This window comes from Athene cunicularia (assembly GCF_003259725.1).
Source record: "Athene cunicularia isolate RWA chromosome 1 unlocalized genomic scaffold, athCun1 chr1_part2, whole genome shotgun sequence".
Taxonomy (NCBI): Eukaryota; Metazoa; Chordata; class Aves; order Strigiformes; family Strigidae; genus Athene; species Athene cunicularia.
Window position 1 is genome coordinate 1,343,361 of NW_020799092.1, and position 23,197 is coordinate 1,366,557.

Here is a 23,197-nt window from a genome sequence, read left to right on the forward strand (position 1 = left end):
GGAGCGGATAGATGGGGTGGGGGTGCAGGTATTTTGGGGGCACTGGCGTGTTGAGGGGAGCGGGGGGGTGCTCACGGGTAGGGGCTGGGGTCGCACGTAGCGAGGTGTTAGGGCGGGCCCACGTGCGTGTGGAGTGGGTGGCTTGGGGCAAATGGGGGTGTTGGGGCTTCGTCTGAGGGGGGAGGTGGCCGTGGCCGTGGCTGTGGGCACACCTGAGGCCTGCGGATGAGGCCCTGCAGCAGAGTGTGGGGCAGGGAGAGTGTTGGTGGGTGTCTGTGCAGCGACGGTGGGTCAGTATGTGCTGGTGGCAGGGAGGTGGTGGCCGCGGTGAGAGTTTGTGCAAGGGGCTTTGACAGGAAGAGGTGCCAGTGGACACGAGTGTGTCTTTTTTTCCATGCCATCTTCTACCAGTGCATCTGGTGGAGTTGGTGGGGAGGGAGTGGGACCAATATTGCTCTCCTGGGGAGATTTTTCTCACCATCCGCTTCTCCCACCTGCAGACAAAGCAACAAACCCCCTGAACAAGGACCTGGACTGGGATGGTATCAATGCTTTCTGTGAGCAGCTCAATAAGGAACTAGAGGGGTAAGTGCTTTGTCCTTTCCCCAGGCTGCTCTGGGTCACAGGCCTCAGTTATGATTTCCCACCGGGTAAAATTTGGCAGGGTTGTCCCAAGAGCTGAGTAGGCATGAAGCCTCTCAAAGTGGGAGCGGAGGGTGGGTCCTGGTGCACTAACAGAAGGTTCCCTCAGGGTTTTGAGGTGTCTTGGTGCTTTAAACTTACAACATGCAAGCTTAAAGTTTACCTTAAACTTGCAACATGCTTTTCAACCCTGGATTCTCAGACAGAAACACAGGTATCAGGCCTTTCATCAATAACCAGCTAGTTGGTTCTTTTTCCCCCCCTCACTCCTTCCAGTCCTCCACTTGCTACTCGACTTCTTGCCCACAAGATCCAGTCTCCACAGGAATGGGAAGCTATCCAAGCCCTCACGGTAAGAGCATCTGCAGGCTGGTAGAACTAGATGGAGAACTATGGTGTGGAGTTGCTCCAGTTTGACTGGAGGAGAACGGGAAGCTTTGAATTCCCTCTGAGAAAGCTCTGGAACACCTGGGCCCTTGGGTGGGAGAGGGACTGAAGTTGGTTCCGCAAGAGAGGAGGGGTGACTGGTAGGAAAGGTCTTGTTCCTAGAAAGGATCATAGCCTGTTAAAGACTTCTGGTTTATGTTGTGGTGGACTTGGCAGTATTAGGTTAACAGTTGTACTCGATGATCTTAAGGGTCTTTTCCAACCTAAAATGATTCTATGATTCTTAATCATGTTGTGAAACCCTGGTGTTTGTGAGCTCTCTAAGGGTATCCCCTTCCATGGGCTGTTGAGCCATCTCTGCAAAGACTGACCCCAAAGAAGAAAATCTTCTTGCTTCCCTTTGGGAGAGTGCTTAACCACCTGGGAGGGAGATGAGGTGTTCCTCTGTGCTTCTGTGAGGATAGCCACAGGCTTCATGACTAGTGAGGAGGGACCTGGCTCCTGAACCTGCTGCTGACCCTATGCTGGGGTTAATCGGTCTTCTCTCCCCAGGTGCTGGAGTCCTGCATGAAGAGCTGCGGCAAACGCTTCCACGATGAGGTGGGCAAGTTCCGCTTCCTCAATGAGCTCATCAAAGTGGTATCACCCAAGGTGGGTCTTGGGGCATCATGCTGGAGGGGACTGGAACCTGGTGGCAGGAGGGCTTTGGGAAGAAGTGGTGGCTGAGCAGAAAGGTCAGACACCTGCTTGGATGTGGAGGAAACAGGACAGTGCTAGTAGGAGATTTAGTCCTTGTTCCCTGATGAGTTTTCTGCTGGGAAGGTGAGCTTTCACTCCTCTGCTCCAGGCTGATTCTTTATGCAGTAAGCTGAGGGCCAGCTAGACATGATGCAGCCAGCGCTTGTGAGACTACTGACAGCACATGTGTGCCTGGAGTCACCTTCCCGGCATCTCTGCTGGGATCTGTCCATGCTGCATGTGCTCAGGAACCTCCCTCAGTTTTGACGTTGTGACCATGTCTCTCTGGGGTGTCCCAACCTATCTGAGACATTCTCAGAGGGCAAGCCCAGGCCTAGTCAGTGGTGCTCTGGCAAGTTAATCCAAAGCACCAAGTCATAGCCTGCTCCTCTGCTGATGCTGCTGTTCCTGCAGCAGAACAAGCTGTGTGTGCTCTCCTATTTAGCCAAGGCAGTTAACACTAGCAAGTGTAGAGTTAAGGAAACACAGACTGAATATGACTAAGGAAAACCTTTGTCTGCCAGTCACAGCTTGTGATCTGTGATGATGAATAGCCAGGGACAGTGAAAGCAGCATCCTAAAGTCCTCTCCCTAGGCACCCTAGAGAATGTCCTCTACGTTAAGCCATTGGCCTCTGGTCGCACGTGCACTGTTTCTACCACCAGTGCCCCTGGCAGACTCACAGGAGAAGGATGATTTCATGGCAGGGGGAGAGCTGTAACGTTTGGACATCTCACTGCTGGGTGCTGGTCATCTAGGGCTCACCTAGCTCTGAAGAGTGCCAGACACTTGTGCTGGGGAGTGCCGCTGCGAGAGAGGGCTTGGCTGTGCCCTAGGGACTGTTAGCCACAGTTCTTCCTCTCCCAGTCCTGCTGTCACCTCGTTCCTGAAGGGCTGCCTTGCTGAGCAGCTTCTGTTAGCAGTACCTTTTCCTTGACAAGGTGACAGATACCTGCCTGAGCCTTGCCATCTGTCCCTGTGTGTCGCTGAGGGGCTGCTGGTGCAGCATTTCTCCTACCTCTTGTGTTTCCTGTGGTGAAAACCAAGCACAACATAAGACATGTTGCAAGGGCCTCACGAGCTTTCCTACTTGCTTCCTCTTTCCCTGTCCTTGTGCCGTTGGGAACGGTCTCACTTCTCCTGGGGGAGGGGAGGAGAGGAACAGACCAGGCTTGCAATGGCTCAGATCAGCTTCAAGCCACCTCTTCTCTCTTCTAGTATCTTGGCAGCCGGACACCAGAAAAAGTGAAGTCAAAGATCCTGGAGCTGATGTACAGCTGGACATTAGGGCTGCCTCACGAGGTGAAGATTTTGGAAGCCTACCAGATGCTGAAGAAACAAGGTGAGAGGTAGTTGTCTGGAAGGGGAAAGTGGATGGACAGTTTGCCCTCCCTCATTTTTTGTCTGGGCAGAATCTGAAACAGACTTTCTCTTTCCTGTGCCCAGACCCAGCACATCCACCAGTCTGGCTCAGCACCAGGGGCAGGTGAAGGAGTGTGTGCCTTGGGGCTCCTAGCAGGGCAGAGGGAGTTGCTGGTGGTCTGAGTTCCTTGATGGGTTGGAGGGAACATCTGCTTGTTCCTACAGGAGGTGGGGCACTGGAAACGTCTGGGCTTGAAGGGCTGCAAGTGCTTTGACAGTTGATGCTGGGTTTCTCTAAGTGGAGGGCAGTTCTTCCATGAAAGTACAATCCAGGATCATGGGTAGCAGGAGCAAACCCACACACCCTCAGTTCCAGCTGATTTGGTGGGCTGTTAGGGAAGCAGAGACCTGTGTGGCAGTGCTGTCACCTGATGGGTGAGTCCTCCTGACCTCTCCATTGGTGTCTACTGCAGGAATTGTGAAGTGCGACCCAAAACTGCCTGACGATGCTCCTTTTCCGCCACCTCCCCCTCGGCCCAAGAACATCATCTTTGATGATGAAGAGAAATCCAAGGTAAGGTCTCTGTGCAAGGAGAGGCACAGTCAGCAACATCTTCCCTGCTCCAGGATCTCCTGACCCCCTGAGGTAGAGATCCAGAAAGAGTCAAGGCCCCTGCTCCACATGATGTTCTTCAGAAAATACATCACAGGAATACTGAGGGCCTGCTCCCAAACTGACAAAGGAAACAGCCAGAAGTGGGACACGTGGGTCTGACCTTTGGAGTGCTTAGCTGCAGGATGGTGCAAAGGGTGAAGTGCTGACATTAGTGCAGCAGGTTCTGGGAGGTTTGCTGCTGTGCACTCTCCAGGCTTCTGAGATATCAGGCCATGAGGTTTAAATCCCAGCCCCAGATGCTACTGCTATTATCTCTTCCCTACCCCCAGCACTGCAATCTGCTTACTGCCCAACTACTTGTACCCTCTTGGACCCATGCTATATTGCCTTTTTATCAGAATTGTCACCACTCAGACAAATCCCTGCATTATCAGTGCTGATACATTTAAGCAAGTATTGGGCCCTTCTGGGTCTAGTTCTGCAGCAGAGGGGCGATGCCAGTTTGCTGCAGGAGATATATTTTGCCTCCATGGGTCACAGTGTGCACATGAGGATATATAGGTGGCCAGTGGGACTGTTCACTGACCGCGGAGGGGGAGAGAAAGCAGGAGATGTTGCTTTTCTCCAGCTGTGCATGTGAAAGGGCACATGAAGAGGTCTGAGGAGGAGTCTGTTACAATCCCCTGGCAATTCCTGCATAAACCAGGCTTTCTCTCTTTCTCAGTACTAGTGCTGTTGTGATCTGTGCATGATGTGTAACAGGCAGGCAGGAGCAGCTTTTGAATGCAGGAGATCTTCAGGGAAAGACCTCTCTTACATAACCAGGACCACGACAGGAGAAGGAAGACCAGTTGTACTTCTCTCCCTGGCCTCTGATAGCCCACAAGCTCCTGTGGCTGGGCTTTCAAATGTCTGGCATTGTCTGCTGCCTCTGCCAGACACGGGTTTGGGGCAGGGTTAACTACTGTCTCCTGTGTTGCAAGAGTGACTCTGGCTGCCATGTCAGCCAGGGCTCAGAGGCACCTTCTCTTTTGCAGATACTGGCTCGTCTCCTGAAAAGCTCCCATCCTGAGGACCTCCGGGCTGCCAACAAGCTCATCAAGGAGATGGTTCAAGAGGTGTGGCTGGGGAAAAGGGGAGCTGGGGGGTCATGGTCTGGGTAGCAGTGGTTGGCACCAAGGGAGCAGTGGCTCTCTATCCTCAAGCATATGTATGGAGCTTCTGCCCAAAATTTTGCAGCAGCAGCTGCTAAAGAGTTGTTACGTGATTTCTGCCATCCCTTGGCTACTTGGAGGAATGGCTCTGGACACTTTGTGTGGCCTAAGCCCTGCTGCAGCACTAGATCTGCAGCAACTCCATCCCTGTTTGGCAAGTGCTGGCCCAGAGATGATCTGGAGTTTTCCTCTGGAGTGGGAGCTGTTTTGAGGGCAGTGTTGTGCCTTAAGAGTTGATGTGTTGGCTGGCCCAGCCTTCTTAGTCTCCAAGTTGTAGACAAGAGCAAGGACATCTTTCCCCTCCAGGATCAGAAGCGTATGGAGAAGATCTCCAAGAGGGTGAATGCCATTGAGGAGGTGAACAACAATGTGAGACTGCTGACAGAAATGGTGACAAACTACAGTAAGGGGGAGACAACAGAGAGCAATGAAGACCTAATGAAGGTGAGGAAAGCCCATCCCGGCATCCTTCTTGGGCTTAGCAGAGATGGGTAACCCCTATCCCCCCAAGTTCCTCCTGCCTGTTTTACACCTTCAAATGACCATCCTGCTGCTTGCCTCAGCACCCATTTCTCTTCTCCCCCAGGAGCTGTATCAGCGCTGCGAGCGCATGAGGCCCATGCTTTTCCGGCTTGCCAGTGACACAGAAGACAGTGATGAAGCTCTGGGTAAGTGTGTCTGGCCTTTCTCATTCTGTCCCATTCTCCCTCCATTTTTCTTTCAGGGAGCCTATGCTTAGACTGCCCATGGCATCTCTCAGCAGCTGCAGCTCTGTTTGGGGTAGCTACTCACTGTAGGTTAGTTAGTCTATGGCTTGGTACTAAGCAAGGGCACATGGCAGCAACCAGCTGTGTTACAGGCTTCTTCCACTTTACTGTAGGAATGAATGATGCTTGAGCTTGTCCTGCTGAGACTGCCGTGGAGGTGTGTCTATACCCTGGTGCAGTCTGCAGCAACAATTGAAAAACACTATCTTCAGTGGGCTGTTACCAGCTCCTTGGGCCTTGCTTTGAAGGAATAGACAGACTTGGGGTATAAAAGTCACTGTTTCTTCACAATTTACAAACTTGCTTCCCACCTACTCTGTTTCAGCGGAGATCCTGCAAGCCAATGACAATCTGACACAGGTGATCAATCTCTACAAGCAGCTTGTACAGGGAGAAGAGATCAATGGGGAGACAGTGGCTGCTTCCCTTCGAGGTGAGGAGACTTGGGGAATGGGGACAGGCAGGTCAGAGGAGGACCCTATTGCTGATTCCCTGCAATGTAGAAGAGGATTGAGAGAAGTGGAAAGGTGAAACCTGCAGGAGGTCAGAGTGGGGCTTGTGGAAATGACTGAGGCATGAAGAGAGGGAATTGGAAGGGAGAGCAGAGCGGGAATTCCCTTTCCCAGGTGTGAGGAAGGATGGGAGCTGTCATCAGCACACTGGATAAGGCCTGGATAAGGTTTCTATCTCTCAGTGTTTCTTCTTTTCAGGCAGCACCTCAGCACTTCTCGATCTATCAGGCTTGGATCTTCCAGCAACAGGCCCTTCCTACCCTGCCTTGCCCACCATTTCAGGTGGCTCAGCAGTTCCCATGCCTGACCAAGCTGGTTCTGTCTCCTTGCTGGATGATGAACTCATGTCTTTAGGTGAGAAATCCAGAGCAAAAGCTCATTATTCTCTCCTTGACTCTGGACAGTCTGCGTGGATGGTTCTTGTGGCAGAACATGGGGGAGAGCTTTGGGAGAGGTGAATAATGAAAGACCAAGAGGTATCCTTCACTTTGTGTGAGGGAGGAGGAAAAGACCCTGCTATCATTGTGAACCTCAGTCCTGTGGTGTTTTCCTGGCTAGTCAGAGAAAGCCTGCAAGGATGTGCCCTCTGGTTTGCTCTGGGAAAACTGACCTGGCAGGTACATCGGGAGTGATGCAATGGCCATCCCCAGATGGGATCACAAGGGTGGATCACCCCCAGATCCTCATGTTTACTCCTTGCAGTTGCAGATGTGCAGGGCTTCCAGAACTGCTCACATGGAAATCTTGTAAGGTGCAAATCCTAGAAGGCTCTAGAGTCCTGCTTTTCCCAACAAAGTCTTTGTTTCCTAAGAAAGGTCCTTTGAGTGCAACAGCATGAAATAGACAGTGTGGTCAGTCACGTTTGCCAGCCCAGTAGTATTCATTTCTCTGCCAACTGCAGTGAGAACTAGACTATACATGAGGATCTCTGAGCAGAAGAAACATGTTCCACCCTCGTGGCTCTCCCCCATGCAAGGATTAGGGCCAGAGATAGAGACCACATTGGTGGTTCTGGCCTGCTGCTTCTGTGTCTAATTCTCTTACCCACTTGGTAACTAAGCTTCATGTTTGCAGGCCTGAATGACCCAGCACCACATTCTGCCCAGGCTGCTGACAGCAGTGGCTGGAACAGCTTCCAGGTAATGTGCTGGGAGCCAGGGCAGAGGGTGGGGAGGGTGGTGAAAGCAACAAAGGGTATAGATAAGGGAACATCTGATGGTTGGTGCTGATATGTGACCCTGCTTGGGGGTGCTCTCCTGTGCACTCTTTTTACAGTCATCGGATAGCAACGACCTGAGTACCACCCCTGTCGCGGTAACGCCACCAGTCAAAGCAGATGTTGGCGCCTCCTCCCCCAAACCTTCTCCTTTCACCAGTGGCCTGGATGACCTGGACCTCCTGGGCAAGACCCTGCTGCAGCAGTCTTTGCCTCCAGAGTCTCAACAAGTACGATGGTAAGCAGGGGTGGCACAATCCTGCATGACTCCCTATTGTTTTCATTTCTGTGGTGCTGGACACGACATTCCAGTGCCCTGTTCCACTCCTTGCTCTCTCTCTCTCTCTCTCTCTCCCTCCCTCCCCCTACAGGGAGAAGCATCAGCCACCCCCACGGCTCACCCTGAGGGATCTCCAGAACAAGAGCAGTTCTGGTGCCGTGGCCCACAATCCCAGCTCTCTGCCTCTGCTCCAGAGTGTTTCCCCTAACCCCACGCTGCCCCTGACCTCAGAGCTGCCTGCCCCTGCTACTCTTCCAAAATCTGCCACCACAGCAGCAGGAAGTACCACAGTCTCACTGCGGCCTCCTGCCACTGTGCTGCCCCAGGAGATCTCGCTGGCCAACATCACTGTGCCTCTGGAGTCAATCAAACCCAGTGAGCTGGGGCAAAAGAGGAGGTCAAGCCTGGGGGGGAACAAATTATGTGTACATGGAAGGGAAGAATGTGAGAACTTCTTGCTTGTTGGGTTTTGTGAAGGTTAAGAAGGAGGCATGGTGTCTCTGTTACTTGTATGGAGTTTGGGTGATGGAGAAAGGTTGCTGCAGGGCTAGTAGCCTCCTGGCTGACTGCTGGTTGTCCCTGCCTTTCCCACAGGCAGCATCCTCCCTGTGACGGTGTATGATCAGCATGGCTTCCGTGTCCTTTTCCACTTTGCTAAGGATGCCCTGCCCGAGAGGCCTGATGTACTTGTGGTGGTGATTTCTATGCTTAGCACAGCCCCACAGCCCATCCACAACATCGTCTTTCAGTCTGCCGTCCCCAAGGTAAGGCAGCTTCTGGGGCTGAGGTTCCCAGACTGGGCCGAAGTGTGATTCTGCTTTTGCAGGAAAGGCAGGGTCAGTGGAGAGAGCTCTCTGGGGCTGAGAGCGAGTTGTGTTGCCTTCAGATTAGCAGGAACCAGCGCAATGCTTTTCTCTTCGACTAGGCAGTGGAAGCTCCCCAGATACAGTAGCAGGGCCTCTGGCTACCAAGTCCCCCTCTCTCAGGTATGCAAGATGCTCTTCTTTCTCCCTAGGTGATGAAGGTGAAGCTACAGCCTCCCTCAGGCATGGAGCTGCCAGCATTCAATCCTATTGTCCACCCCAGTGCCATCACACAAGTCCTGCTGCTTGCTAACCCACAGAAGGTAACAGCACCATCCCTGGGGCATGAGCAGAGGCTGGTCTTGCTGCCTGGATAAAGCCTGCCTGCCCTGTCCTTATTTCCTCTGCTTTCTGCATCTTCATCTTCCATCTTCCCCCACTTCTGACCGCTTATCCTTTCTTCTCTGTCTCCAGGAGAAAGTGAGGCTACGGTACAAGCTGACCTTTACCATAGGAGAGCAAACCTACAATGAAATGGGGGATGTGGACCAGTTCCCTCCACCGGAGTCCTGGGGAAACCTCTAGGGCCACATGTGACAGAAACACACTGCAGAGTCCTTGGGAAGCCAGCCCTGCAGGGCTGGAGCAGCCCGAGGAGATGGGGAGGGTGGGTGGGAGGCTGCTGCTCATGCTCTGTTCTCTAGATGGCCGGGCAAGGGCCAGAGGGAGCATGCCTTGAGGAGGAGAGCAGAGACGCCAGGAGATGTTCATTCCACAAGACTAGGAGCAGAGTGGAAAGCTTAGTGTGGGTGAACAGTTGCCTTCCCTGCTCTTCTGAAGGCGACACTCCCTCCCCACTCTGTCTAGCTTTTCTTCTAACCCTGCTTTTTCCCCTCTAGGTGCAGTGGGGAACAAGGATGGGAGCTTTAACAGCCTCAGCCTGAGCCAAGGCCTAGCAAAGGAAGATCCTTTTCCTTGTCTGTCTTCTCCATACTTCCCAGCCTTTCAGCTGCTTTGTGTTCTGTGGTGCTCCCTCTTGTCCCCCTTACCCCCTCCTTGGAGCCGGACCCCAGGGGTTCCCTGTGTGGTGGGATCACACTGGAGCTGGTGTGGAATAAGGCTGGGCAGGGACTAGGTGTCTCTCTTTAGGAGGGGTCAGGGGGAAGTGATCTTCCCTTATCTCCCTCATTTCAGCTGCTTACAGTGCTGTTGGTGGGAGGTGGGCCCTGGGGTCAGGAAAGGGATTGCTCCATGCCTTCCCATCCCCTTCACCTGTAGCTCCTGGGTGTTGAACTACTGCCACGAGGAAGCCCACGCCCTTCCGGTGTGCTTTATCTACCACAGCAAGCTTTGGGGACTGCTGCTGGGGTTTGTCCTGTGTGCCAGCCCCAAGAGGGGCTCTGAGGGGGTGAGTCTTCCCCTAGTCTCCTGCCAGACAAGGAGAGGAAGCAGCACATGCTCTTCGTCCCCTCTGGCTGAGCTGGAGAGTTTGGGGAGGTGGGGGGTTGGCTCAGCTCTTCAGGGTCTTCTCACAGTGGGGGGTTGGTGGTGGGCTGGGGAGTTGGGGAGCGACTGCAGCCCAGCTCATCATCAGGGGCACCACTAAGCTCTGCACTGGGAGCCCAGCGCTACAGTGGGGGGTGGGAGGGGGGTTACAGCTGTGCCTTGTGCACCTTTGTCCACAGCTGTGGGCAGGGAGCCCCCTGCAGCAGGGAGGGGTTTTGCCCCAGCTGCCTGATCACTGTGACACAAGAGCGGGGATCTGCAGGCACGGAGGAGACTGGGGTTGGCATGTCCTGAGTGATCTCCATCCCTATGAAATTTGCAATCACAGGAGCTGCTTCCCATCCTTAAGCTGGTTTTAAGAGGGTCTGATCTTAAAAGCAGGGGCAAGCTGTGCCCTACATCGGCTTGCCAGAGGTAGGAGGAGGCCTGTGAGATGGCAGTGAGTGCGTGGCTTGGGGGCAGCAAAGGTGAGGTGTCTTGGAGCTGGGCACAGCAAGTGGTAGAGGAGAGGGGGAAGGAAGGTCTTTATGCTGGGGTTCTGCTGTGTCTTACTTCCCTTTCTGGTCTCTTTTCAGGGTTTTGTATGGATTTTCTTCTTTGCAGATCTTGTTTGGTTCTTGAACAGACTTGTATATATTTTCAGTGCAAAATTCTGTAAATGGAAGAAAACAAACAGATTTAAAACAAACGCCCGGTGCGAATAATCTGCTGTATTTATGGGAAATAAAAGAGTTCTTTCCTCATCCTGTCTGCCTTTTTATCGAAGGAATGCATTTTCCTCTCACATTCTCTAACCCCCAAGGAGCTGTTTCCACCCTGCAAGGGGTTGTTTTCAGTTCAAATCCTGCTCCTGCAACCCTGTAATTCATCCCCCAGTCACCTGCGGCCTTGCCCCAATGATTTTCCCACTTGTGTGAGCAGGGAGTGGCGATGGTAGAAGTCCCCCATCTGCTCTCAATTCCTGCTTGATATCAGAGTCACTTCCAGGCTCCCAGCTTGGTGCTGCCTGCTTCCCTCCCACCTTGGGGAGGGGCAGAGGTCAGTGCCTCATAGCCCGTAGGGAGCAGGACTTCAGCTTGCTCCCATGCCTCACATGGCTGTTTGCAGCTTCACCACCACCTGTAGCAGCACTTCCTCCACTTCCTCATGGCTGCCTCTCAGAAGTGGCTCTGTGGTGCAGTCTTATTGCAGGGGTGCAAAGGGAGGTTCTGCTCTGACAAGCAGCACTTGGGGCTGGGAGCAGGCCTTTCATGGAAGGAAAGAGACCATGACTTGGTCACCACCTGATGAAGCCAGTGAGGATCTGCAACCTGGTTTTGGGCAGGGAGATGGATGGTCTCCACCTGGTCCCTGCTTGAAAACAGCTGCTAGCTCTGCTATGCACTCACAGGAGACTCACCCCCCTACCAAGTTGCAGAGCTCAGCAGCCCCCAAATTATTGCTCCCCAGGCTTTGAGGCACAGGTGGAGAGCCCCTTCTGTCTCTTTTTCCTTTGCTGTTTGTCTCATCTGTCCACAAGTCGACCACTTCCTGTTTGGGCTCGGGTGCTTGTTCGTTTGCCAACCACATAACCCAGTTGACAGCAACCTTCTGCTCTTTCTTAGTGCAGAAGCAGGAAAGTCCCAGCTGCAGGTAGCCAGAAAAAGGCAAGGTTTATACCTCATAAAGCCAGGAGCAACGGTGGTGGTGGTGGCAGTGTGAAGGGGATGTTTTCAGACCAAAAAAAAAAAAAAGCTGAGCCCCGGTGCAGAACTGCAGAGAGCAGGCAGCACATGAGCCTGGGAACGAGGAGTTTGTGGTCCCTGCGCAACTGTGCACAGGCACTGCTGCTCTGTGCTTGGCCTAGCCACCCCACCTCAGAGGAGCTTTTCCAGTGGTGGGGGAGTGGGGAGGAGGGGGGCCTCCTCAGGGCACAGGGCAACAGACCTTGGCTGCAGCTTTGCAGTGGCTCCGGACAGCCTCGGCAATGTCAGGGAGGGAAAGGGGGGGAGGAGAGCAGAAGGGGTTGCAGGGGTGGCTTTGTTCTTTGTCGCAATGAGGGGGATATGTCAGAGGGGGAAGAGGATGGAGCTGCACCCATGAACATGGAGAGGTGCCCAAGGGGCGTTGGCAGAGTTAGGGTGACTGGGTAGGGCAGAGTGTACATCAGGCACCCTGTATGTACCGCACAGCCAGCTGGCATAGCCATGGGCTGCCCCACAGTGCAGCTGATGGTGGGCAAAGCAAGGGAGAAGAAAAACCACCCCGGCTGAGACAGAGCAAGAAACAGAGCGTGGGCCCTTCACTCAGGCTCAGCAGCAGCGTGTACTTGTCATGCCTTGTTACGTGTTTGCTGTAATAATATTTCCCCTTTAAGGCTGGGCTGAAGTTATTTATACTTGTGGGGTGGTGACAGGAACACAGAGTGGAGCAGGAGCCCTGAGCTGCTCTTACCTGATCTGCAGCAGAGAGGCGAACAGAGGAGGAAGGAAGCTCAGAAAAAGAGAGGGAGCGACAGAAGGGAGTCCAAGGGAGAGGAAGAGAAAGCAGAGGCAGGGGATCCCCAGGGAGGTACAAGGGAGGGGACCAGCTGGGGAAACAGAAAAAGGGGGAACAAGAGAAGGAGGAAGGAGAAGAATAAGGAGGGAGAGGTCCTCAGAAAAAAGCAAGAGGCAAAGCAGCTCTGGGGAGCCAAGGGGCTGCCGGCATCCAATGCCAAGTGTCACCAAGGGGTGCTGAGCAGGTACAGCCAAGTGGAGCAGCTCTTGTGGTCTCCTCCCAGCTCTCAAGATGATGAAGAGGCAGTTTAATAGGATGCGGCAGCAGCTGTCCCATCCCAATATCACCAGCCGGTAAGGACTTCTCCACTACTTGTGCTGGAGGACTGGGAGGGAGTGGGATGTGGGTCCTGGAGGGCTTGTGCTGCAGCTGAACTGATGGCCTGGGGCTGGTGGCCTGGGAAAAGGGGGCAACGACACTGGGTTTAGAGAATCTTCAGGCTAAGCCAAGAGGCTGTGGCTCCCCAACTCCCCAGCACCTGCAGAGCAGCAGGAAGACTGTGCAGGTGCTGCTCAGCAGGGACATTATCCCCAAGCCCAGCTACCTCTTCCAGGGCCCACAGATGCTGCGTCTGCCTGGAAGCAGCCCCTTCCCAAGCTTGGTTTTCCCAGGAAAGAAAAAACCGCTTGGCTGTGCGGTGATCAGGAGGGTGTTAGGAGCTGGGCACCTGCCTGCATACCCCACAGGAGCCAGATACCCTGCATAACTCTAGCTGGCCCACCAGCGTGGGTATCCTGGGATGCTCTTTGAGGAGAGAACCAGACATCCTCAGTGCACCCATAGAGGACTTACAGCTTCATACAAATCCCTCTGGCCCCATACTACCTCCACCGCTTCCTTATTTTTGTCTGGCTTTCTAAAGCTCTCCCCTTGCAAAACCTAGAACTGAAATTACAGGGCTGGGCCCTCCCTTCCCAGCCCCCTCACTCCCTCTTTCCTACAGCCACCTCCGCAGGTTCCCTAGCACTGGGAGGCTGAGCGGCACCAACCATGTCTCCTGGACCACTGAGGTCCTTCAGCCAGCCCAGCAGACCAGTCACAGGGAAGCAGCTCCTACATCCTGGTGGCCTCTTGCTGTTCTTGCATTCCCTGGAGGGGACCATGATCCCCGTTCCCATCCCTTTTCCCTCAAGATGTCTCATCCCCATGTTACATGCGACTCCCTTTCATTTAGTGCAAGTCTCAAGAAGTTTGTGCAGTCCAAGAGCAAGATCCTCACTTGCTGCAGATCCTCTCTTCCATGGGCTGCAATCTCACGTGATTTTTCTTGCCTTCAACCAAGCCGCCCCCGTTTCCTGTGGCTCCACGCCTTGTCCCACACTGGCTCTGGCAGGCGGTGGAAAGAGAGAAACATGAAATGGGGAAAAAGCAGCAGCAGCAAGCAAAGGGGTTCCCAGGGTGTAGCAATGGCAGTGTGACATGAAGCAAGGTTTCCTCTATGGGAGGCATCAGGGACATTTGGTGGTGATGGCAGCTCCTGGGATTTGAATTTAGTTTTGAGCAGAATTTGCTGCAAACCAGAAGTTTCCTTCATCAGATTCGCTCCTAATACCTCCTGCAAAACTGAGAAGCAAGTTGGTTTCATGTAGGTGTTTCTGGAGACGCTGCTCTCCAGCTTGACCACAAAGATATCCACACTCTGGCACCAGTGGCCCCACAGCCAGTGGCTACTCTGGTCTGCAAAGACGTGCCAGTCTCCAACAGCACTGCCCTGGATTCACCTTCAGGGGAGAGGTGAGCGCTCAGGGGTAGAAGGTTTCACCAGCAAACATCTCACCCCTGCCATGGCCCAGTTAGGCATTGTGTCTCCAAAAAACAGGCCACTTCTGAACATTTTGACTGCGGTGCTCTGAACTGGAAACCCCATCTGATGGGGTGTCCACCAGCCAGCAAGGCTGGCTGCCTTGCCCTGCTCCTGCTGTTCTCATGCCCCTGGGTTCATTCTGCCTATCGTTTTGTGTGCAATGGTCCAGGCCACAGCCAGCATCTCCTGCTTCCATACCCCAAAGAGAGGCGGGTGGGATGCATAAGGACCTGCCTTCCCGAGGAGGCTGGCTGGAGGTCCCCCCATCTGCTGATAGCTCCTTCTTCTTCCTCCACAGAGCCCAAGAAGCAACTGAGCTCCTGCCAGAAGATCTGATGCAGGTGGGGCGCAGTATGGGCTGGCAGGCATGTGCCTGCTTGTGCCTGGGTGTGGGAACCTGCCCTGTTCCTGCCCGTGATTTGCCCTGCCAGCACATCCAAGTCACAGGGCTGGGATCTGCCCATGACTCTGGGACCACAGCGTTAAGGGAAAGTCAGGCTCCTGCCACAGGAAAGGGCTTCTCCAGTTGCTCACTGAGGGATGAATCCTAACCAGGAGATGTGCTTCCCTTTCCCTGGACTGGGGATGCTCTGGGCTGTGGGATGCTGGGCAGGCCACCTACACCCAGAGCTAGGTGGTGAGGAGATGACCTCAGGGTGCCCACAGTTGGCAAAAGGGCTTCCTCAGTCCCACCTTTCTGTCCCCAGATCGAGCAGAGGATCGAGCCAGCCAAGCGAGCAGCTCACAACGTGTCCAAGAGGCTCCAAGCCTGCCTGCAGGGGCAATGTGGCTCTGAAATGGACAAGCGAGTGGTGAGTAGAGTCCTCCCACCGCAGCCCATGCTCACCTCAGCTCTGCCCCTGCCAGCAAAGGGCTTGCCAGGCCCCTGGTTCACAGGCTTTGCTGAAGGGTGGCCCAAAGCTGTGCCCAGTCCAAGTCCCATCTCCAACAGTGGCCACTGGCATGTGCCTAGGGAGAGCAGAGCAGGGCAACCCTCTCCAACCATTACTAACTTGAGACACTCCTGAAATAGAGACGGTGTGTTTGCATTGAATAACCCTCCAATGCCCTGTTGTTCATGTCTCTTCCCAAACCCCTGTGAACCTCTGGCACTCACAGTGCCCTGCAGTGAGAAGCACCACAGTGCAGCTGGGCACAGTGGTGCCACCATTTCCTCCTCCTCAGTTTGGACCTGCCACCCTCTTCCCGGCAAGTGCTCACCAGCCCTTGTCTAGGAAGCAAGCACTGGATCCCTCAGCAGTTTCCTTAGTCCCACCATGATTTTGTGAGGTTCACTCTTCTTGGCAACCTGACAAGCCCCATCTTGGCTTAATTACTCTCAGTGATTAAACTGATCTATACATTTGAAGCCATGGCAGGACTGGGCTTGGTAAGGGCTTCCACCACTGTCACAGTCCTTCATTATTTGGGGGAAGGCTGGAAGTCTTCTAACCTACTATGAAGCCTTGGCGCCTTGTTTAGCTAACTGGATCCTAGCTTTGGCTGAAAGGATCTAAGGGGGCCTTCCTCAGGCTCCAGGGCCAACGGGGAAGATGTGGACACCCAGTGCAGGGTTTGGCCACTTGCTCCTATTCTATAGTGACATGCTTCACAGGGAGGGAGCTGCCACATGCCAGCTCACCATCCCTGTCCTGAATCCTTGGCTCTGTGCAGAAGAAGTTGCCCTTGATGGTTCTGTCCATGACGATGGCTGAGAGCTTCAAGGAACTTGACACAGAGTCCAGCCTTGGGTAAGTCCCTATGAGACAAAGTGGTAGGGGCAACTCCGAAAGATGCCAGACCCTGGCAGAGCCTCTGTCTTGGCTCAGGGGCTCCCACAGCCAAGCTGAGCTGTCAAACCTTGTCCTCAGAGCAAACGCTGGCATTGGAGTGGAAGAAGGGACAGTCAGCACCTTCACCTCCAATTGCAGAGGGGGCAGGGTCTAGGTCAGGATCCCACGTGGGTATGGGTATAGCAGGGGTGTTGGGTCAGAGAGTGGCATGGCTTCAGCCTACACTCATTTCATCTCTGTCCCCATGCAGGAAAGCCCTGGAGATGGGCTGCTGCATACAGAGCTCGCTAGCCAAAATCCTGGCTGAGTTCGAGATTGCCCTAGAGCATGATGTCCTGCAGCCACTCAACAGGCTCAGCGAGGTAGTCCTGGCCATCCTCCCCACTCTCTTCTCCTGTCCCACCTTCCCTTCCCCTTCCCCAAGCCTCCTACACTCACTGTGGTCCCCCTCTCCCCTAGGAAGAGCTTCCCATTATCCTGAAGCGCAAGAAGACTCTCCAGAAGTTGATTTCTGACTGGAACATAATCAAGAGCCGGTATGGGCACATTGTGGCCAAGGATCCAGGGCATATGGGGCACAGCCCCCAGCCAGGTCAGGGAGAGAGGAAGATGACTGCCCTGGGGAGTGAATTTCCAACAGCTGGGGGTGAAGTCCAAGAGGAAACAGGTCTTTGGGTGTGTCCAGCCAACCCCTCTCTGCAGATGCATCTCACTCTGGGCTGAGCTGCTGGCTCCATGGCACAGGAGAGAAGGGCAGCACCATTGTCAAAGGCAGCAAAGTGCCCCGGTGCCACTCAGTGCCACTGAGATTGACCCACTCCGACTCTTTCAGGGTAGTTTGTGCTGTGCCATGTTTCTCTGGGAGAGTGGGGCAGCCATGGGTCATTTCCACACTGTCCTTCCTTTGGCTGGAGGGAGAAGAGGAGATCTCAGGAACAGGGCTTGGGAAGGGTCCTGCAGACCCTGAGTGTTTCAGTCATCCTTGCTGAGCGCCCTCTGACTTGACCAGGTCGCACCTATTGATGTGGCAGCATCTTCTGAGTGAGGAAAGTGAGAGGTGCTGGCCTAGGAAAACCATCACAGGGCAGTATTGAGACTTGCTGTCCCCCTAATGATCCCCATACCCCTTATGCACACCCATCCCACCTCATGTCCCTGACACTGAGGTCTCTTCTTTCCCACCACAAAGGCTGAACCAAGCTGCCAAGAGCTCTAGTTACAGCACTGGTGCTGGCACTGGCCCGGGAGCATCTTCTGCTGCCAACAAACTGGAGATCTTAAGGGAAGAGGAGGAGGAAGTGAAGAGGAAGGTGGAGCAGTGCAAGGTGAGAATGTCACTCTACCCCACTGGGCAGCTCTGGGGCTAGAGACTTGCTCCCCTCCAGTGGCTCTATCCAAGGTAACCTCATGCTGAGACAGATGGAGTCAGGCAGCAAAATGGTCCCTCAAGAACAGAAACAGGGATATGGCCCAAGCGCAGGGAAGAAAAGTAAAGGATTTAAAGCACAAGCTGCTGCAGAGAGGAGGCTCCAGGGGCTAGAGCAGGGAGCTTGTGGGGTACCCTCGGACTGGGAGCCAGTCAAGCTGGAGTCTGTGCTGGATGGCAGGTGACTTTCACATCAGCTTTCTCCACCTCTGCCCTGTTTCTCTGAAAAGCCCTGTGCCTTGTCTGATAGAGCCCATGGACTCACCAGAGTTGGAGGTGCAGGGACCTCTTGTCCCTGAGCCACTTGTACCAGGACCCTGATCGAAGGGCAGCTTGCTGCCACTACCTGAATGCAAGTGATGGGGACAAGGAGAGATCCCCACACAGTCCCAGCCTGCTTCCCCAGTGCACCCCAGAGACCCTGTCTGGGAAACCATGGCCCCAACAGGGGGATTCATTAAATCGTCCTTGGGTGCCAGGGAGAAGGTGGAAGGTTGCTCTCCCCTGTGTCTCCCTACCCAGAATGAGTACATGGCTGACCTCTACCACTTCTCCACCAAAGAGGACAGCTATGCCAGCTACTTCATCAGAGTAAGTCCTCTCTCATACTCCTCCCTCTGTGTGTGCACATCTCCTGGGGTATGTGTGAGCCTAGCCTTGTCCCCATGCACACCAAGCCCCCTGGCCAGGGCAGAGGACAGCCCCAATCACTAGCAAATGCCCAAAGCTAGCCTTGCTCTCTGCACTGTGAGTTAATACCACCACTATCACCAACTGCAGAGTGGCTTGTCCCAATGACTGCCCCCCTCCTCCAGTTTGCCCACTACCCCTCACTATAGCCACAGTCCCACAGATCGCAGGGGATTACCCTTGCAGCTCCCCCTTTGCCCTGTCTCCATGTGGGTGCAATGTCCTGGGGACAGGGGTCTCTCTGAGAGGGGCTGATGCCAAACTGAGAGCTGTTTGTCTGTCTCCTGTCCGGCAGTTGCTGGAAATCCAAGCCCAGTACCACCGGCAGTCCCTAGGATCGCTGGACTCTGCTCTGGCAGAGCTGAAGGAAAGCCACAGCCAGTCAGGTACCTGCCAGCTCTCCATGCAGCCTGGGGAGAACCGTGGCCAAGCCCAGGGGATGCAAGTATGGCTGGTGAGGCTGGGAAAGATAGGTTTTTCCCTCCCTTTGCCTGCCATTGCCTCCCACATCAAGCTGGTCAGTCGGGAACTGCAGCCTGAGGCAGGATGGGGATGCTGCCTGCACTGCCTCTGCCTCCACCCAGACAGGCTTCGCTTGGAGAGAGATGTAGCTGTGGCTATGTGCTAGATGTCCCTGGTGGCTGCTGTCCCCCCCAACATTTTCCCCCCTCTTCCAGAGCCCTCCTTCACTGCAGACATTCCGGTGGTGGGGTACTACGGTGTGCCCCTAGAGACACACCTCAAGAGCTTGGGCCGGGAGATTGCACTGCCCATCGAAGCCTGTGTCATGATGTTGCTGACTGCCGGCATGAAGGAGGAGGTAGAAAGCACTCCTGATTCCCCCACCACCCTCCCCCCCAAGAGTGGAGACCCTTGCATCCCTTCCTTCTTTTCTCCATCCCCAGGGACTCTTCCGGCTGGCAGCAGGCGCCTCAGTGCTGAAGAAGCTGAAGAGCAGCTTGGGCAGCGGCTCCAATGCCCTGGAGGAGTTTTACTCGGACCCCCACGCTGTGGCTGGTGGGTGCCGGCAAGGCAGGATGGGCGGACACAATCAGGCAGTCCCTGCTGTCCCCTAGCTGCCATCACCCCCTCCGCTCCCCCTCCCCTCCCAGGTGCACTGAAATCCTACCTGCGGGAGCTGCCCCAGCCTTTGATGACCTTCGAGCTCTACAATGAATGGGTCAAAGTGGCCAGGTGGGTCCAGGCGTTGGGGCAGAAAAGCCTGGCAAGTCTCAAAAAGCCCCCAGTCACCCCCCTCCATCCCTCCCAGCACCCAGAGCTGGGCTGCTTGGCCTCGTTTGCCATGTGGGGAGATACAAATACAGCATCTGGTCTGTCCCATGCTTGACAGAAATTCATATGGCCCAAAATCTTGGAGAATAGCAATAAAAAGCACAGCAAGGCAAGGTGAAAGGCTGCAGCCTTTTTAATTGCAAGAAGAGCTTAGTTTGTGAAGACCCACTTGGCCTGAATGGCATGAGACCCTTCTCACCAGACCACTAGCCCAGTTTGGCTTCTTGCTTTCGGGATGGAAGGGGTGGTGGTGGAGGCAAAGCAAAAAGCCTGGGGAAAGGGGGAGAGCATCTTTCTGAAGGGGTCAGCTCAGTGCCAGTGAGTCCCATAGTTACAGTGAAATAGAGTGGCTGTTTGTGGCAAGGCAGTGCTCATCCCCAGGCCACCCACTAAAGGCAACAGCAGGTCATCTCCATCCTCAGGGCTATGGCCCGCACGGGGTGGCCGACACCAGCCTTCCTCTCTTGCACATTGTGTCCCTCTCTGCCACTGGCTGAGCTCTCCGCTCCTCCTTCTTCTCTCTTGCAGCTTAAAGGACGTTGACAGCCGCATACAGAGCCTGAGAGACACCTGTAGCCACCTGCCCCAGGAGAGCTACAACAACCTGAGGTGTTTTGCAGAGACAAGGCTTCTTTGGCCCCAAGCAATCACAGGGGGTAGCCATTCCCTCCCAAAATCTATACTTATGCCCCTTCACTCTCTTTTTACCTCCCAGGTACCTGATCAAGTTTTTAGCCAAGCTTGCAGAACACCAGGAGGTAAATAAAATGACCCCCAGCAACATCGCCATCGTGCTCGGTCCCAACCTGCTGTGGTCACAGCAGAGCACAGGGTAAGGCCCAGGTGGGAGGGGTGGGAGGCAGCTCCCCATCCCCAGCTGGGGTGCCCTGAGTGCAAACGCCATAGGAAAGGCTGAGCCAGCAGCCTTCAGGCTGATCTAAAGCACCTGCACCTCTTCCATCCTCAAGTCCTGTCCCTTGTTCCTGCAGTCCTCACACAGCATGTCCCCTCGCCAAGAGACTGAGACCCATATTTGTGACATGAATGGCCTCCAACACCACTGGCCTCCAACACCAAACCAGGGTTTCCAGGACAGGGAACAAGGCTCGCCTCCTGCCCTACCACTCCCCTCAGCTAGACTATCTCCCCTTCAGGCTCTACCCCCTCAGGAATTAACACCAAAAGAGTTAACGAAGCCCTGAAACCCCTTTTCTGATGGTCCCCCATCCCTGTCTCTCCAGAGACCCCATGCAACTAGACTTGGCCTCGGTCTCCTCCATCCAGGTAGTAGGCGTGGTAGAAGCCCTCATCCAGAACGCGGACAGCCTCTTCCCTGGAGGTAGGGCCAGAACCTCGCTTCGGGGGCCACAGCCCTGGGTGAAGGGGGGAGCAAGGAAAGGGACATTTCTCCATCCACAGCAGGAGGGAGGTGGGGGGGCTGCTCTGGTTTCCTGCTGCAGGGTCATAAGGGGAAGCTGGGTGACAAATGCTTCCTCATGGGGTCTCCTCCTTTCTCTCCACCCAGAGGTAGATTTCAACGTTTCAGGCATGTTCACACCACCTGCAAACAGCAGACTTGATGAGGCCCCTCTAGTGGAAGAGCTGACGCCAGAGCCCCCTCCGTTCGGCAACTCCACTCTCCCAGATGGAGAGGTGTAAGTCCAGTGGGAGCTGGGAGATCTGGCTGAGCCAGCTCTCCCCACATCCTCCCCCCACCCCACGCCAGGGGCCATACCCTCACAGGTGGATGCACGGTGCCTTGTGGCCAGGATGGCCATGCCCAGACAAAGCATGATTTGGCCCATTCTGTGCGCAGCACCTCGAGGGACCCTGAGGCCAGGTCCCAGCCAGCACCTCCAGCAGTGACCAGACCATCTCCTGAAGCTGTGGGATCACCAGCTCCAACAATGACTGATGCCACCACCTGCAAAGGTTAGGGTACCCCAGACAGCACGGTGCTTGGGAAATGACACCCCCCAGTGCCACCTCATCTAGTTTGCCTTCATCCCACCGTTCCCTGCACAAAAGGGTGCTGGGGACATCCCTGCCACCAAAGCCAGAGGAAGGGCCTCTGGCTGGGGAAGCATGGGCTGGGATCCAGCCCCTCATTGTGTGCTCCAGCCCCAGCTGAGGTGGAACTGTAGGATAGACATGGCAGGTCCTCCAGTGCTGGACTGAACACCCCCCCCTTAAAGAGGTGTCAAAGGTCACTTGTGAAGGGAAGAAGGTGGGGAAAGCCCTCAAAACATTAGATGTGATGTTGGGGATATGGTGTAGAGAAGAACTTTGTAGAGTAGGGCTGATGGTTGGACTTGATGATCCCAAGGGTCTTTTCCAACCCAAACGATTCTGTGACTCTCTGAAAAGCTGGTGTGCAGGGTCTCCAGTATGGGAGCTGGTCAAGGGGCAGTTTGTCTGTCAGGCTGCCTGCAGCCCCCTTCCTGACCCACGGCCAGCACCCCTCTGCTCCAGGGAGAGAATGCGGCAGAGGGGACCTCAGCTCACCCCAGCTTTCTTCCCAGGCAAGCGTCCTGCTCCAGCCCGACCCATGATGCCGCCGCCACCCGTGGCCCAGCCTCGGAGCATGGCTCCCTCCCCGGCAGCCCCCAAGCACACAGCCATCCCCAAAGCCCGGCCACGACGGATGGTTGGGGCACCCAGCCGAGCCCCCTCTGTCCCGCCACCGCTCCCTCCACAGCCGGCACACCGCCACAGCCGAGATGCCCCGCTGTCCCCCAGGACTTCCACTGGTGATGCTGAAGCCCCAGCTACCATGGACTGTGCCCCGGGAGCTGCAGATGAGGGGCAGCCACTGCCTGTGGGAGGAAGGAGCCCCGTAGCCACATCACCACCAGCAGGACTGCCCACGGAGAACTGAGCAGAGTGTGGGGCACAGGGGCAATGCAGGGCCAGGGAGATGGGGTTTGGTGCCCCTCTGAGACCCAGCAGGTGCTGCAGAAACGCCAGGGTGGCCTAAGGGACAGCCCACCCCCCCAGCTCCTCCATCCCGCTCCCTTGGCTCAGCCCCACTGGGACCCCCCGTCTGCATCTCCTTGCTCTCCAGTGCCCACAGAGCCTTCCTCCCCATGGCACCACGGACCCAGCTTCCTGGCCAGTATCCCCCGATCGATCGCGGTGAGCCACCCACCCAGCCACCCACCGAAGGGCAGGAGGGGGCTAGGCAGGGCAGCTCCCAGGCACCGCCTGCAGTTTTGGGGATGGCATGGGCAGGTTGGCACACTGGGGCCATTTGCAGGTGCAGAGCTACAATCCCAGCTCCTTCTGCCCTATCTTGCCTTTTAACGTGTTGCCCCAGGAACACACAGGCAGATACATATAAATATTTTTTTTTTTTTGCAACGAAGTTATTTAAAGAGCTGGTGTCAGAGTTGCAGGCAGGTGTGAGCAGGGCACACTCGGCAGCCCGAGGTGCTGGAGGCCGCCCGCCCCGCAGGCTGCAGCCAGGAGGAGGGAAGGGGAGCTCCCCAGGGGCGGCAGCGCGGGAGGCAGCGCTGAGCCGCGGGACGGGAGGGCGGCCGTCTCCACCGGCCCGCGGGAGGACAGGACCAAGCGCTAATGTCGGCGCCCTTGCCCGCGGCCCCGCCCGCCA

The 23,197-nt window shown here is 55.3% G+C and overlaps 3 protein-coding genes across 4 annotated transcripts in view; all 3 read left to right on the top strand.

Annotated features, from left to right (window-relative positions):
* GGA1 (golgi associated, gamma adaptin ear containing, ARF binding protein 1) overlaps nucleotides 1-10,779 on the top strand; it is a 10,984-nt gene extending 205 nt beyond the window's left edge. Inside the window, exons 2-18 of one of the 2 annotated variants that reach the window (XM_026867877.1) lie at nucleotides 501-585; nucleotides 919-994; nucleotides 1,582-1,680; nucleotides 2,986-3,109; nucleotides 3,603-3,703; nucleotides 4,783-4,863; nucleotides 5,266-5,403; nucleotides 5,546-5,627; nucleotides 6,052-6,159; nucleotides 6,437-6,592; nucleotides 7,313-7,377; nucleotides 7,514-7,692; nucleotides 7,826-8,010; nucleotides 8,041-8,109; nucleotides 8,329-8,498; nucleotides 8,750-8,860; nucleotides 9,012-10,779. In XM_026867877.1, coding sequence (XP_026723678.1) covers nucleotides 501-585; nucleotides 919-994; nucleotides 1,582-1,680; nucleotides 2,986-3,109; nucleotides 3,603-3,703; nucleotides 4,783-4,863; nucleotides 5,266-5,403; nucleotides 5,546-5,627; nucleotides 6,052-6,159; nucleotides 6,437-6,592; nucleotides 7,313-7,377; nucleotides 7,514-7,692; nucleotides 7,826-8,010; nucleotides 8,041-8,109; nucleotides 8,329-8,498; nucleotides 8,750-8,860; nucleotides 9,012-9,122 — 1,940 coding nt within the window. In that variant the 3' untranslated portion in view covers nucleotides 9,123-10,779. Of the gene's footprint in view, nucleotides 1-500; nucleotides 586-918; nucleotides 995-1,581; nucleotides 1,681-2,985; nucleotides 3,110-3,602; nucleotides 3,704-4,782; nucleotides 4,864-5,265; nucleotides 5,404-5,545; nucleotides 5,628-6,051; nucleotides 6,160-6,436; nucleotides 6,593-7,312; nucleotides 7,378-7,513; nucleotides 7,693-7,825; nucleotides 8,110-8,328; nucleotides 8,499-8,749; nucleotides 8,861-9,011 lie in introns of both variants that reach the window. The other variant, XM_026867876.1, reaches the window with a different exon arrangement.
* Nucleotides 10,780-12,651: 1,872 nt separating this feature from the next.
* SH3BP1 (SH3 domain binding protein 1) lies at nucleotides 12,652-22,465 on the top strand. Its single transcript, XM_026841020.1, has 18 exons — nucleotides 12,652-12,874; nucleotides 14,684-14,726; nucleotides 15,093-15,197; nucleotides 16,060-16,136; nucleotides 16,429-16,540; nucleotides 16,638-16,714; nucleotides 17,368-17,503; nucleotides 18,127-18,195; nucleotides 18,590-18,680; nucleotides 18,972-19,114; nucleotides 19,200-19,311; nucleotides 19,407-19,488; nucleotides 20,116-20,196; nucleotides 20,303-20,419; nucleotides 20,829-20,926; nucleotides 21,113-21,242; nucleotides 21,404-21,519; nucleotides 22,110-22,465. The coding sequence occupies exons 1-18, from the start codon at nucleotides 12,813-12,815 to the stop codon at nucleotides 22,463-22,465; spliced, it is 2,007 nt and encodes a 668-aa protein (XP_026696821.1). The 5' UTR covers nucleotides 12,652-12,812.
* A 208-nt stretch (nucleotides 22,466-22,673) lies between these two features.
* Nucleotides 22,674-23,197, top strand: part of PDXP (pyridoxal phosphatase) — a 2,580-nt gene continuing 2,056 nt past the window's right edge. The window contains exon 1 of the mRNA XM_026862916.1: nucleotides 22,674-22,763. Coding sequence (XP_026718717.1) covers nucleotides 22,674-22,763 — 90 coding nt within the window. The remainder of the gene's footprint in view (nucleotides 22,764-23,197) is intronic.